This window comes from Panicum virgatum, chromosome 3K (genome assembly GCF_016808335.1).
Source record: "Panicum virgatum strain AP13 chromosome 3K, P.virgatum_v5, whole genome shotgun sequence".
NCBI classification, from domain to species: Eukaryota; Viridiplantae; Streptophyta; class Magnoliopsida; order Poales; family Poaceae; genus Panicum; species Panicum virgatum.
Genome location: NC_053138.1, coordinates 3,914,092 through 3,927,451, shown reverse-complemented (window position 1 = coordinate 3,927,451; position 13,360 = coordinate 3,914,092). Strand labels below are relative to the sequence as shown.

The 13,360-nt window shown below is 45.7% G+C and overlaps 2 protein-coding genes across 3 annotated transcripts; one reads left to right on the top strand and one right to left on the bottom strand.

Annotated features, from left to right (window-relative positions):
• The first annotated feature begins 2,320 nt into the window (after nucleotides 1-2,320).
• LOC120696893 lies at nucleotides 2,321-4,668 on the top strand. The gene is made up of 2 exons (XM_039979917.1): nucleotides 2,321-2,665; nucleotides 4,047-4,668. The coding sequence occupies exons 1-2, from the start codon at nucleotides 2,549-2,551 to the stop codon at nucleotides 4,323-4,325; spliced, it is 396 nt and encodes a 131-aa protein (XP_039835851.1). The 5' UTR covers nucleotides 2,321-2,548; the 3' UTR covers nucleotides 4,326-4,668.
• A 2,486-nt stretch (nucleotides 4,669-7,154) lies between these two features.
• Nucleotides 7,155-12,638, bottom strand: LOC120696891 (FT-interacting protein 7-like). Of its 2 annotated transcripts, none has more exons than XM_039979912.1 (2): nucleotides 11,045-12,638; nucleotides 7,155-10,222 (listed from the first exon to the last, which is right to left on the bottom strand). In XM_039979912.1, the coding sequence occupies exon 2, from the start codon at nucleotides 10,191-10,193 to the stop codon at nucleotides 7,467-7,469; it is 2,727 nt and encodes a 908-aa protein (XP_039835846.1). In that variant the 5' UTR covers nucleotides 10,194-10,222; nucleotides 11,045-12,638; the 3' UTR covers nucleotides 7,155-7,466. The 2 variants fall into 2 exon arrangements, with proteins under 2 accessions (XP_039835846.1, XP_039835848.1); XM_039979914.1 differs by having other exon boundaries at nucleotides 11,242-12,638.
• Nucleotides 12,639-13,360: the final 722 nt, after the last annotated feature.

Sequence of the window (13,360 nt, the reverse complement as noted above, 5' to 3'; positions counted from 1 at the left end):
TATTATTAACAAACAGAAATGGACTGAGAACTCTACACGTAGCCCATAACGCATGGCCCTACACTCCTTTTGGATCATTTCGTGGTGGTGGAAGTGTGTGACCGACGCCGACCTCACCAAACTAAACTCCCAATCAGTTACGCCTACGCCGTCTAACGTGGCCCCGTTTGGTTTGCGCTGTGTTAGTGAATAGTGACACTTTAACCATTAATTATAGTATCAAACAAAGTCAGTTTATAAAACTAACTTCAGAACCCCGCGCTAGGAACTCTGAAGAATCTAATGAGGCCTCTGACCGCGCGATCAGAGAATAATTACTGTAGCATCACTGTAGCCAATTATCTATTAATTACCGTCATTAGATTCGTCGCGAAAAGTTACACCCATCTCTAAAAAAGTTTTACAATTTGACTTCATTTACTGTTTCATACATAGAAGATTTTCCCTAGCATAGCATAGCGTAGCGCGAACCAAACGGAGGCCATTATTAGTCAACTCCATCGATCTCGCACTACATACATGCAACAATCAAAATAAATAATAGAGTACTAGAAGCATGAGAAAGGAGTAGTATTGGCCGCCTCCTGAAAAGATCTGATGATGGGGAGCGAGTCCCACCAACTGTAATACTACACGAGTCCACCCCAATCATCACACATATAAGTATAGAGAGAGCCTGCAGCCTGCGGGCGGCTGCCATGGCATTGGTGCGGCTGCGGCAGTCGATAGCTGTCTCAGGGCGGAACAAATAAATACTCCAGGAGCGAACCTGAATTTCATTACTTATAGCAAGGAAATTACAAAAGAGTTGGGAGGAGCTCATATTTCACGTAATAATATAAATACATGTGGATGCGCAATGCGAACTGAAGAAAGAAAAAAACTATGAAAATGAAAGAGTAACTAGTAGCTAATAAAGTTGACCCCAATAGTCATGGTATATATATTGATTTCCAATCAAGTCACTGCTAGAAAAGAAGAGTGGAACGTGCTCTCTCCGTCCTACAATAACTATTCGTTTATTAGAAAATTTCAGTCATATTCCTAATAGTAGAAAATAATCATATTATCTCTAATTAACAATAACAGTTTTGATTGATGACCATGCTGTTCATTTGATTTCTTAAATTTTCAATAAAAACAAATGTATTGGAACTGGAAAAAGGTAATATCTATTTAAATATTTAATTGTCTCTATGTCCTTCTCAGTGCAATTATTTTTTAATATTTGATATTGCTTTAACCAGACGAATTATAGTACAAATTTAAAAGTTAAACGAAGGCTCTTCAACGGAGCCTGGGCGGTACGTGTCCCGGAGCGTGGAATCGAGCACACGTGTTGAGCGTTGTAGAGCCGAATCGAGGCGAAAGCGACGAGGACGAGCGAGATCCGCTGGCGGCAATGGGACGGGTGGAGGTGGTGCCGCGCGCGGACGTGGAGCGCCTCCCTGCCACAAGCTCCGTGCGGTGGCCCCACCACCACATGCACGCAGCGCATGGCCCACTGCATGCCCCGAAGATATTCAGATATATACTGTACATAGGTCCCTCTAGTTTCACCATATCGCAGATCGGTCCTCCACGATGGCGCTCGGTACGTTGTTGCGTCCCGGGCCATGCATGCGTTCGGTCGGGGTCGTGTCGTGTCGCGCGGGTTTGATTTTGCGGGCCGCTGCGGTACATGTACGTGCGGTGACCAATACATTCGTCACAAGTCCGTCTTGACATCCTCCTCCTCTTCTTCTTCGTGTCGAACTGTCGATCATCAGCAAATGTGAATTGTTCACGTCTGCAGCAAGTGTACGTGCGTGCGAGCAGAGCATGCATGCAGGTCGATCCGAGTACGTGTATATGCTCGATCAATCTGCTCCGAGATGTTTGCCGAACCATCCATGCACGTACTCCTACAGTACGCACCCCTACGTGCGCGTGTGTATCCAACGCAGCGGCCGGGCGTGCCACGTGCACGCACCATCATCTGACGGCGGCGGCCGGGTAAACTGTTGGTAACGAACCCCACCGATGGAGCCGCAGCCGCCGGGCCGGTGGGGAGTCCCGGCACGCAATATCCCGGGACCCGGCGCCCCGCCGCCCAGCCGCCTACGCGGCGCGGCGCCATTGGCCGGCGCGTCTGCCGTCTGGCCACCACAACGTGTCCCCCGCCGGGGCTGACTCATACCACAGCCACAAGTACCTCGGACGACCGGACGCCAGGGCCCGGGGCGCGCGCGGCGCCGCCGCGTGGCCGCGCCGTGAGCCCGTGACCCACTCGGGGGAGGGACACGTCGTCGCGGGTGTCTCCCCTGCCCGGGCGGCCGGGCCTCGTATATAACCGGCGGCCGTGGCTTCCCGCGGCTCCATCGGCGGCGGCTCTTGCAGTTGGATATCCATCAGGCAGAGCAGCAGAGAAGAAGAAGCTAATTAATAATCCAAACAAGCTAGCAGATCCTCGATTATATTCCAAGCTGCGCGGCGCGGGGATTTATTTATTATTACGGAGTAATAATATATATATACCTGGAAATTAAAGGAGGAGAAGCATCGCTCCATGGCGCCGTTGGAGGTGGCGGCGACGACGAGCAACCGGGTGCAGGCGGCGGGGCGGATGCCGTCCATGGAGTGGGAGCCCAAGACGCTGACGCCCGACCAGATCAAGTTCGCAAGGGTACGTACTACTGTCGAGAGCATGCAGCTGCATGCTGCATATATATGCATTATTGTCCGTGCACCATCATATCATGGAGTATTTGTATGTTGTGACTAGCACCAAGATCTATCTTTTACCTCCAAAGAAAGGGCTCTTCTCTTCTCCCCTACCTTGATCATGAAATTGCATTATATTCCCAGATCATGAATCAATGCTTGAGACACAAATAACCCAAATCCAACTATCCAATGCCTGCCCTCCCTCCTTGTTTCTAGCTCTAAATCACGAACAAGTACACCATCGATCAGTACGTACTCACATTTCTTCTTGATTAGTAGTACTGCAATACACATATCTGTCCTCCGTCTTAGCTTGCTTTCTCCTTGGGAAAAAAAAACTTTCGAGTAATTCATGTATGAAATAAAATCATATATATACCTACACAAATAAATAATTGACCTTACTAGGTATAAAACATGCATGCATTATAAAAACATATATTTCCTTTCGCCAGTACTATGGTAGGAATTATATATAAACAATTCCCTCCCACTAATTGAAGTGTCACTGTTCCTGAAAGCCTATTCATTTGGGCAGTCCTTTCCACGTGATTAGGTCCCATTGCTTCACAGCATTTCTCTCTAGTGACTCACCTATCACCTATATATGTTCACCTATTCCTCCATCCACATAGATGCGCCAAAAGAAAAACAATTCCGAAAAGGCTCAAATTTATTTCACTAGTGTTTAATTTGCAGCATTTCAATTCCTAGCTATTCCTTGGCTCAACGTACAAATAAACTCGTGTCTTTCTAGTAGCAGTCGCAGGAGATCAAATAAATAAAATATATTTTTCTATAAGCAAAAATTAGAGTAAGAGTATAATGTACTGTAGCAAATTAAATGGCTAGCTGTAGCTAATTACGCAGGCGAGAGCGTGTAGCGTGTACCCACAATGATTGTCGTGCTACGTGTCCATGGCGGGTCTCTGTCGCTTGACCTAAACGTGCACCCCATGCGCCCGACGGGCCACACGTCCGTGACGGAGACGTGCCGGCCGGGAACAATGTCACTCGCGCGCGTGCTGTTCCAACACGTTGCACACCATATGGACTGATGATGACCATTCGTATATGTATACGCTTCTTGCTCGACCTCGCGAGTACGTACGTGCATGCTGCGTACACATCAAATGGTAGAGGTGTATCTTTCGTACGTGGACCACTACACGTACGTCGTCCATACGTCTTTGCATACGTGTATGCCCATACGTGTTAGGTCTGAACTAAAGTGCATTAAACGACGACGCAACCAAAAGCTGAGATTAATTAGAAACGAAGAAAGATGAACAGCTAAAGTGATTTGATTTGACGTTATTTTCTTTAATCTTTTTTCCCAGGAGGCGGCGCTGTACGTGGTGCGCACCAAGACGGAGGAGGAGGCGATCCGGATCTTCACCGAGGGGCTCAAGCCCGTGGAGGTGACCGTCAGGAACTCCAACTCCTTCGACTCCTCGTCCGACGACGACGTCGACCTCGGCTGCTACGGATCCGACTCCACCAAGCAGCAGGCCCGCGCCGCCGGCGGCAGAAAGGGCGGCGCCGCCCGCGGCGGCCACCGCGGTTGCCGACGGCGTTCCATCGACGTCGAGAGGGACGTCGCCACGGCGCCCTTCTAGCTAGCTCACTCGCTCTTAGAGACGACGCTGCGTGCGTACTTGCTACTTAGGAAGGGTCTCTTCTTCTTCTTTTTTTTTTCTCCCTGCAGTTCCCTTTTGGCTTCTGGCTCTCTTTTTTTTTTTCTTTGACAAGGTTGACTATCCGCTGGCTTGGTTTGGTTGTTTAGTGGAGCCGGCGTTTAGCAACCAGCTAGTTAGCGCGGCAAATTTTGAAGGCGCAAGGCTTTAGCTGAAAGAGATGTGAAGAGCAGCTAGCGTCCGTGTAAATGTCAGAAGCTAGCACTGTAAATTACAGTTTTTTTTCCCTTCTCACAAACTTTAGCGTTCCTTCTGTTTTACTGCATTTTCCGTTTTGCTGACTATCTACGGCATTAGATAGGACACTTGCGGTAACGGCTATTGGAATCTTCTATTGAGGTTGAGGAACAGAGACCTTTAGGTGCATCTGCATTAGGGATGCAAGTAGTCTGGATCTCTGGTTTGATCAAAAGTTATCCAATTTTTCTGGATTTTATTTAGTCCTTGGCCAGCTTTGTGTTGGATTCACTTGACCTGATAATAACTGATAGTTGAAATATGCTTCAAACTATTTTTCTGGCAAACCAATGTAGGCAGAACACATAACCACAATCCATTTGAGCGGTTCCTTTACCTATTCAGTGGTAAATACAGAGACCACCAACAGCCGCTTCTTCCTGCTATAACATTTAGCATCGATCTGGCTGGCATATATAATTCATACTTGATGACTTGGAATTCTGACGGAATATCAGGTTGCTTCAGGTGGTGTGGTGTACATATATATACAAGTCGTTCAGTCCTCAAGGCTGGAGCAGCATACAGAAAAGTATGTTATGTTTGTTGCGAACTTGCGATACATCCGTTGCCAAATTAAAGTGCATGAAGAAACACTTAACCCACAGCAGAATGGCCTCGCCCACAGCTGCACCTGGTAGGTGCGTGCCCCTGTTTTTTTTCCCTCGAATACACAGGAGAGCTGCGTATCATTGTATTAAGACGAAGAACGTTTTACAACCCCGTTAGCACAAGGCATACGCGCACAGGCACCTGCTCGGTACCTAGTGAAAGGAAAGTAATACAAGCCTCAAAAGGCCAACCCACTCTCGTACTACTCCCGCTTTAAACAACCCAAACGACGTGCGCCCGCGTGAATCCAGAGTTTTATATCTAGCTTGATCTTGTCCTGCAACTCAATCCCGGTGCAGCTTGTTCCCTTGAACAAGCGTTTGTTTCGTTCCTTCCAGATCTCTCAAATGATACACATGAAGAGTGAATCAAATCCTCTCCTGCGGTCTCGGCCCTGCATGCCTTGCAGGTAATCCCACCAAGTTTGTAGCTGAGACTGTCCTTGGAAGGAGCAGGTGCAGTCCATCCAGGAGATCAAGTTCCACCAAATGACTTTCGTAAAGCTGCAGTTCACAAGTAGATGATCTACTGTCTCGGCCTCCTGATCGCAGAGCCAACAAAGGTCGTGTTCATCAAGGTTGTGTCTTCGCCGACGATCAGCAGTCCAAAGTCTTTTCTTTAATGCAAGCCAAGTGAAGAATTTGACCCATAGAGGCGCCCAGCTCTTCCAAACACGTTGGATGACAGGGTTGCGCACCGTACCGATGAACATTGCCTTGTAAGCCGAGGATGCCGTGTAGTTTCCGTTCGTTGTCCACTTCCACCGGAACCAATCCGGTTCGTTGCTGATTGTAACTCCGGTCAATGCATGCCAAAGTCGGACGTAGTCCCTGAGGGCAGCGACCAACAGCCCACCTTGGATATCTCTGATCCAGCGCTTTTGAACTAAGGCTTCCGCGACTGTGCGCTTTCTGGAGATTCTCGGCGAGATAAATTGGATGAGGTGTGGTGCAATTGATCTCACCGATCGACCGTCCATCCAATTGTCAAGCCAGAAAAGTGTGTGCAATCCATTACCAACGATCACCGTCACCGATGCATCAAAGAGCGCTTGAACCTCCGGTTCGATCTTGATTGGTAGGGACGACCAAGCTCTATCTAGGGCTGGATATCGAGCCAGCTCGGCTCGTTATAGCTCGGCTCATTATGGCTCGACTCGTTATAGCTCGTTATACAAACGAGCCAGAAATCTAGCTCGGCTCGGCTCGTTAGTGGCTCGAGCTAGCTCGTTTGGCTCGCGAGCCAGAATATAAAAATATTTACATAGAGATGATAACCGTAAATCTGTAAAAAAAACACATCACATGCATATTTAAAATGAAATAAATAAAATAATGTGAATTATATAATGAAAAATATAAGTATGTTATTATCCATGACCATGATCAATCATTATTCGTTGATCGTTTTCACTAATTCATACCATATTTGTTATTTATCTTGGCTCGTTATGGCTCGCGAGCCAGCTCGAGCTGGCTCATTATAAAACGAGCTGGCTTGTTATAAAACGAGCTGGCTCATTATAAAACGAGTCGAGCTCGAGCCGAGCTACTAACGAGCGAGTCGAGTGAGCTAGCGAGTTACGAGTTTTTCGTCCAGCCTTAGCTCTATCATCATCAGTGCGCTGCATCCACAACCAACGAACTCGCAGGGCAAGACCTGATAGACGTAGGTCTGCAACAACTTGTAACTGCAGCGGTCTTGGAGTTGACAAGTCTGATATATATGGGCTTGTTCAGTTCTGCACACCGCTTGGAGAGTGATCCGTGATCTGCACACCGCCTCATCCTGCAGACAAGTTATGCACGCGAGCCATTGGGTGAAACAACTGGATTTGTTGCTCCAGTGGCTAGGACTGAATATGGTATGGTAGTGCGTATTGCCAAGCATAGGAAACAAGTCTGACAAACACTGAAACACATATATCTGCTCTGTTCGCTTCAATCAGCTAACAGTGTTTTTCTCTCACACCAAACTAGCACCAGCCACAAGCTACCAGCCAGCCAGCTGTGCTTTTCTCTCACAACAAATCAGCACCAGCCACCAGCTACAGCCAGCCGAACACTGTGATCATTAAAGTCTACATGGAAATGAAGTCCTACAACCACGATGGTGACACAGTAGGTAACAGAAGAGAGTTGCAACCAACAGATTCAAGGAGCAGTACAAAGTAACAAGATCTACTCATGGAACAGTACATATCACAGAAGATATTCAGAGCAAATTGTCTGCCTTGTGAGGCAATCGCCAGTAGAAGTTCCCAACAAATGACGGTGTCTTCTGTCGAAGCTTGGGATGCCTCATGGTGTAGATTCCAGCTATTGCGACAAGAACTTTCCATGGTGTAAAACAGAGCATAATAGCTGCTGCCAGAGTAAAGAGCCCAAACATTGCTGTTGCTGTTGGATCCCTCCATGTTGTCAATGAAGTAATCCTCTCCCCAAAGGATGCTACGTCTCCCATGACCGACTGTATCCTGCTGGCAACACTCCTTAGCCTATCATACCTCATCCTTACAAAATCAATGCTCCGAGAAGTAGGGAAGGTATCAAATTCCTCATCGAGCTCATCTGGATGTACTGTGTCTGCTAAAGATACCTTGATATCAGCGTGCGAAGGATAACTAGGCCGATGCCGGTAGTTCCATATTGTAATGAAGAAAATATATAAGAGCATTGATGGGAGTATGAGTTGGTGAAACACAAGAGCTAGGAGGAAAACAGCATGTGCCAGCAAAGTGATTGCAGGATTCTGCCATGAACGAACATAGGAGAACCAGCTCCAAAATGTTATGAAGATTGAGAGGACCGACATGATTCTGTTCAAATTGACCTTACTTTTCCTCATGCTCCAAAAGTTGCTTTGTGCATCAAACATGTATTCCACGGCTTCCTTGCATAGGGGTGGATCCATCTGGCTCAGTCGGGATGCGACAATCTGGATAGCAGAGAGCCTCAAATTGTCTTTCAGGATCAATGAAAGAGGGTCCTCATTGTGCATTGTTGGTAAATTCAAGGATGCATACATACGCACTGTGTTCACTAATGATCTTGCGGTAAATCTTAATGATAGGTACAGTTCACCCATTTTCCTGACCCCTGAAGGATGTAGGATGAGAAGAGGGTACCCATGAGAATAGATCCGGCCAGGTTGAAGATTGGAAAGGCGTATCCTTACTTTCCCAATGTTGGCATCCTTGTACTTGCCTGAACTAGACTCTTCCACCTGGCCATTATCAAACAGTCCAATGGTCAGGATAGTTGCTGTATCGTAGACATCCCATGAGTACTGCTCATTGAATGAAGGATGGCAGTTGTTGATGATGGTACGACTTCGTACCCACTTCTGACCATATTTTGCCACACAATATGGGTGCAGCGATAATCTCCCATTTCCTCTTCTTATAGGAGGGAGGCCCTTAGCTCCAAGAATGCCAACCTCAAACAAGCCAACAAGTGGAGGATTTGAGGTTTCCTCAGCTGCTAGTCTCAAGTCGTTTCTGTACTCTCCAAAGCCATACTGAACGTCATATCCACCATCGAGACAGGTAGTGATATTAATCCGGCAGGATGACACAGTCAACTCATCCCCGCCACCATTGGAAGCTGATGCATTGGGTGGAATTTGAAGATCAAGCCATTGCCTCTCAAGTTCAGTGGAGAGACCTCCAACTCGACGCTGAATTGTTTCCAAGGGTATAACAATTCGACCAATAACCTCACCTAGGCCAGGCACTAGATGTGCTTTGACAGAAATTTGAAGGCCATCCTCAAATGGTTCTGCAGCAACAAATGTCAGTTCTTCATCCCAGACATAATGGGCTAGTGGCTTCTTCACTATCTTCGTCCTCTTATGCTGACAACCTACCACCACTTGGACCCATGCTTCTACAAATTTGTTTCCAGAAGCGAGTGCAATACATTTAAACTCATTTATATGGACGCGCAGACACCACAGCCTTGGCAAATTATACACTTTGGGCACGATATGTGGTCTTGCAGTCACACTTGCTTCCAACCAGTCTGACTTCCATGACTCAGAGAATGCCTCATCAGCCTGCGAGCCCCACCAAACTGAAAGCATCAACTCACCTTGAGTTGTCCGTCCACTTTTGTCAACAAGACAGTGCCACTGTGGCACTACCGGTATGTCATTTCGGGAATGCAAAGGGACGTCATTTAAGTCAAGTGACACCAGACCAATAAAATTATACGTTACCCCATCATAGATAACAGCATAGATTCTAGTTACTTGGGAGCTGTCCAACTGGCGTTTGGAGAAGGCAAAAGTTGAGTTCCACACTGGATTCTGTTCCTCATGGGCAAACATGGTGACGCCTCTAAGGTTACCAGCATTTACCTCTACATAGGGATCGGGTTTTTCGTCGGCGTCCACATCAGGCAAGCAACGAGCCTTTACCACAAGTACAAACAAATATGGTATGCGCCAAACAATCATCCCATCTTCAAACTTAGGTTGAATTTCCTTTGGTACAGCATCCACAGGAACCTGCAGGGGTTGTTGCAGGACTGGAGGGGGAATAACTTGTGAGACAGGGGCTTCATTCTTCAGAAATACTCTAAGAAGCAGCACTCCCTTTGATCGCTTGAATATTCCACCCTTCAGCTGATAGTCTTTGATGACTGCACCAGTTGATTCAGAAAAGCTAGCCCCAGAAAGCCTGACTTTGCCGAGTAAAACCTGGCAGTCATCAATGGCATTATAGACAGAAGCTTCAAGAGTAAGAGAAGGAAGCCTTTGTTTGTCCAGCACATCAAAAGTGGCCATCTCTGACCATACAGGGCAGCGAACCATCCTTTTGATAGATGTAGTGAAACTTTGCCCAGCAAAGCGAAGCTGAACACATGGATTAAGTAGCTCTTGGCGGTCCGAAAGGCCATTGGCGCTTACAACCTCCACAACCAGTTTAAGCCTCGCCATTATATCTTCAAATCTGAACTGGTAATGGCCTGAAAAAGTCAATATGGCTTTTGTAATTTCTTCGAACTCGAACAATGATAGCCTATAAGAATATACTATTATATATATTTTTTTCAAGAGACTGACGAACAGAACACCACTACTACAAAACAAAGCAATTAAACTATAAAATACTAGGTGTGCATAGTTTGAAGCTGTTCTAAATAAAAATGATCATATCTTCTAAAAAAATGAGTGACATTTGATAACTTATATCTGGGTCAAGGCAAGAGCTGAATGAAATGGAATAGGCAATCTTCCCACCACTTGACTATATGTGGCTTAGAAGCAGTTTTTTTTCCTCGAACACATGACTTAGAAACAGTGATTTTTGTATCTAACAGCACATTTGAAGAAACTATGCAGGTGGTATTTGGTCCATTGAGGTAAGTTACCCAGTAAAATTTTTCTGATTCGGTGGAGTGTGGACAAGATTGAACCAGCTTCCCATCAGAAAGCTTAAATGACTTAACTGAGAATTAAGGTTTCAGCTGTTGCACATAACATTGTAATAATTAGTGACAACAAAATCGAAGTGTCAAGTCTCAGCAAGTTATCCATCCTATTTTGAAGCCTAATGTCAAAGTTTCATGTGGTTGACATTTGCAAGTTCTTTTCAGATTCGAAATGCAGGTTTCAGAAAGATGCAGGTTTCAGTACATGTTCAATGAATTCCTGGGACAAAGAGAAGATATAAACCCGTATCTTCGAATTATGATGACAGAAACTCAGCAAAAGCTATAGAAAAAAAAAAATCTAAATCACTGTCAAGGAAAGGAAAAAGGCAAAAAAAAAAAAAAAAACTGGAGCACCTCAACGGCCAAATGGCACGGCGCCATTCAACTGCTGCTCCCTGCCGCCGCGACCGCGATTGCAGCCGCGACCGAGATTGCGCCCAGGATTTCGTCGGCATCCCCGTGCTCGATGGATGCGCTCGCAGCGGAAACCGCGAAGCCGATGTTGTTTCGCGGCATCCAACGATGCGAGAACAAGAGGCATGGCCACCTACGGCTATAGATTGAGCCTGGCCCGCCCCCGTGACGGAGAGCCTGGCCGCCCCTCCGCGGCCGCCGCACTTGCCTCGCTGCGCGCTGCCGGCCGCCGCCGGACGAGGGATTAACATGGTGGTGTGAGTCACCACCCTGGACATTTTCGTAATTCCGTTTCTCGGTCCAGACCGGGTCGAAGAAAACCCGATTTTTTTTTTGAAAACCCGATTAATTTCAGACCTAAAATATTAGCAGTAGGGGTTGATAAAAGAAATTATGATGGGAAGTTGATTTTTAGTCACAATCTCATGTTCGTTCGGTTTCGTGGAGGAATCAAGCTAGGGAGGGAATTCATATCTCTGTTTGAGGGAATTCATATCTGTTTGGTACATGGGTACGGTTTTGGAATGAAAAATGTATCATAGAAAGTCATAATGATCAATGTAGATGAATAAATGTTGGTCTTTCACTTAAGCATATATGAAGCTGCTAATGGTATAAGATGCAGACTAAATCCATACCAAATTATTTTTATTAAATACACCGATGTAAACCACTCCAAACCACCCCATAATATGTGAAAATCAAACTACACCACTCATCAAGAGGAAGATGGAGATCCGAAAGTAGTGCGGAAGCATGATGGTGGTGGTACTTTTAATTGTTATGCACTATTAATGGCTAAAATGATGAGTACACTAGTTAAGCAAGCACAGCTACCGCTCGGCGCTATTAGTATCCCAAATCAAATCAAATCATTTCTCTTGTAAAACCAATTCAAACCAAACTAAACTGGATTGATTGCTAGAAAAAATATTTTTCACCAAATTGAAGTAGCACCAATACAAAATCCAAACAATTGCAACGGGTTTTCATCCAAACAATTAGGAGCTTGAAGCATATATAGATTTCAACTAACTTTCAAACTTTTTTCCTAGAAGGATCGATGTGAGTTGGACCTCTAAACTCCTATTCCTCGTCCCATCAAAACTCTCCATCTCACAGAACAAACAAAAATATTCTAAGCTTTTATCTCTGAATTCTCATTCCCCGGTACAAATTACTCCTACCTTACTACTCTTCCCATCCTAAACTTAATGTAGTTTGATTTAGAACAAAACTAGACATGCTTATATTTTAGGACAAATGAAGTATTCCCTAATAGAGTTGTAAAACAAAAAATGTGAACAATGGAGCAGTGAATTCTGGGTGCAAGCTATGATAAGCTGAAACAAACCAAATTAAATATGCACTAAACCGTATGATCTTTATGAAACGAGAATTTTGTCGAGGCTCAGTCTCTGTCGATTTGACTGACTCGGAGAGGCAGCACTGGAGCATATCATCGCTAGCTAAAGATGATCATGCAACAGGAGCGAAATAAACGACGATCGAAATGAGATCGATTAAGAAGCAAATTAAATTAACAAAGCACGCGGTGTCAATAGTTACTATACCTTGGGATTGGGCTTTGCTCTCTGCAGAGGCAGGTTATTAGCCTCCTCGAAGGCTCGCAGTCGCAGCAGGAAACGAACTCACTCTGACTGTGAGTCGGCTGCAGTCGCAGACTCGCAGCTCAGTCACTAGCTAAATCTCGGAACTTATTACATTACATGTGTGTGTCACTTTGGATCGAGATGCTTTGACCAGAGATTAAGCACTTGTACCATTGACTAAGGACACCGGCTCGAAAGCGACAAAACCTGAACGACTGGTTCATTAATTGCGTTGGCTAAAAATGGCCTGCGCGGTCAAGTCAACTGGATCGTGTGCCAGCGAGCGTGTTGCGTGCAGCTCACGTGCTCCTGCAGTTACTCCTAATTGTCGGTGTCATTTTCCTAATAAGACATGGAGCTATGGAAGGAAGCAAGTCGCAAACCACGGGTACCTTAGCCTTTGCATCACAAGTTTTGTTCTTTCGTTTGTTTTCTTGCTATTTGATGGGTCCTTTTGTTAGCACTTTGATGAGACCTGTAATAATAGATGAAGGAGCAAAGGGGATTTAACCCGGTTGGTAGGGATGTTTGGGAATCTCCAAGTCGGGAGTTCGATTCCCGCTTTTTGCGTAAAAAAAATCCCCTCATCTGTTTCTATATGCAAAACATAGTGAGGTCCGGCCTAACTCGATCACAAGGCGAC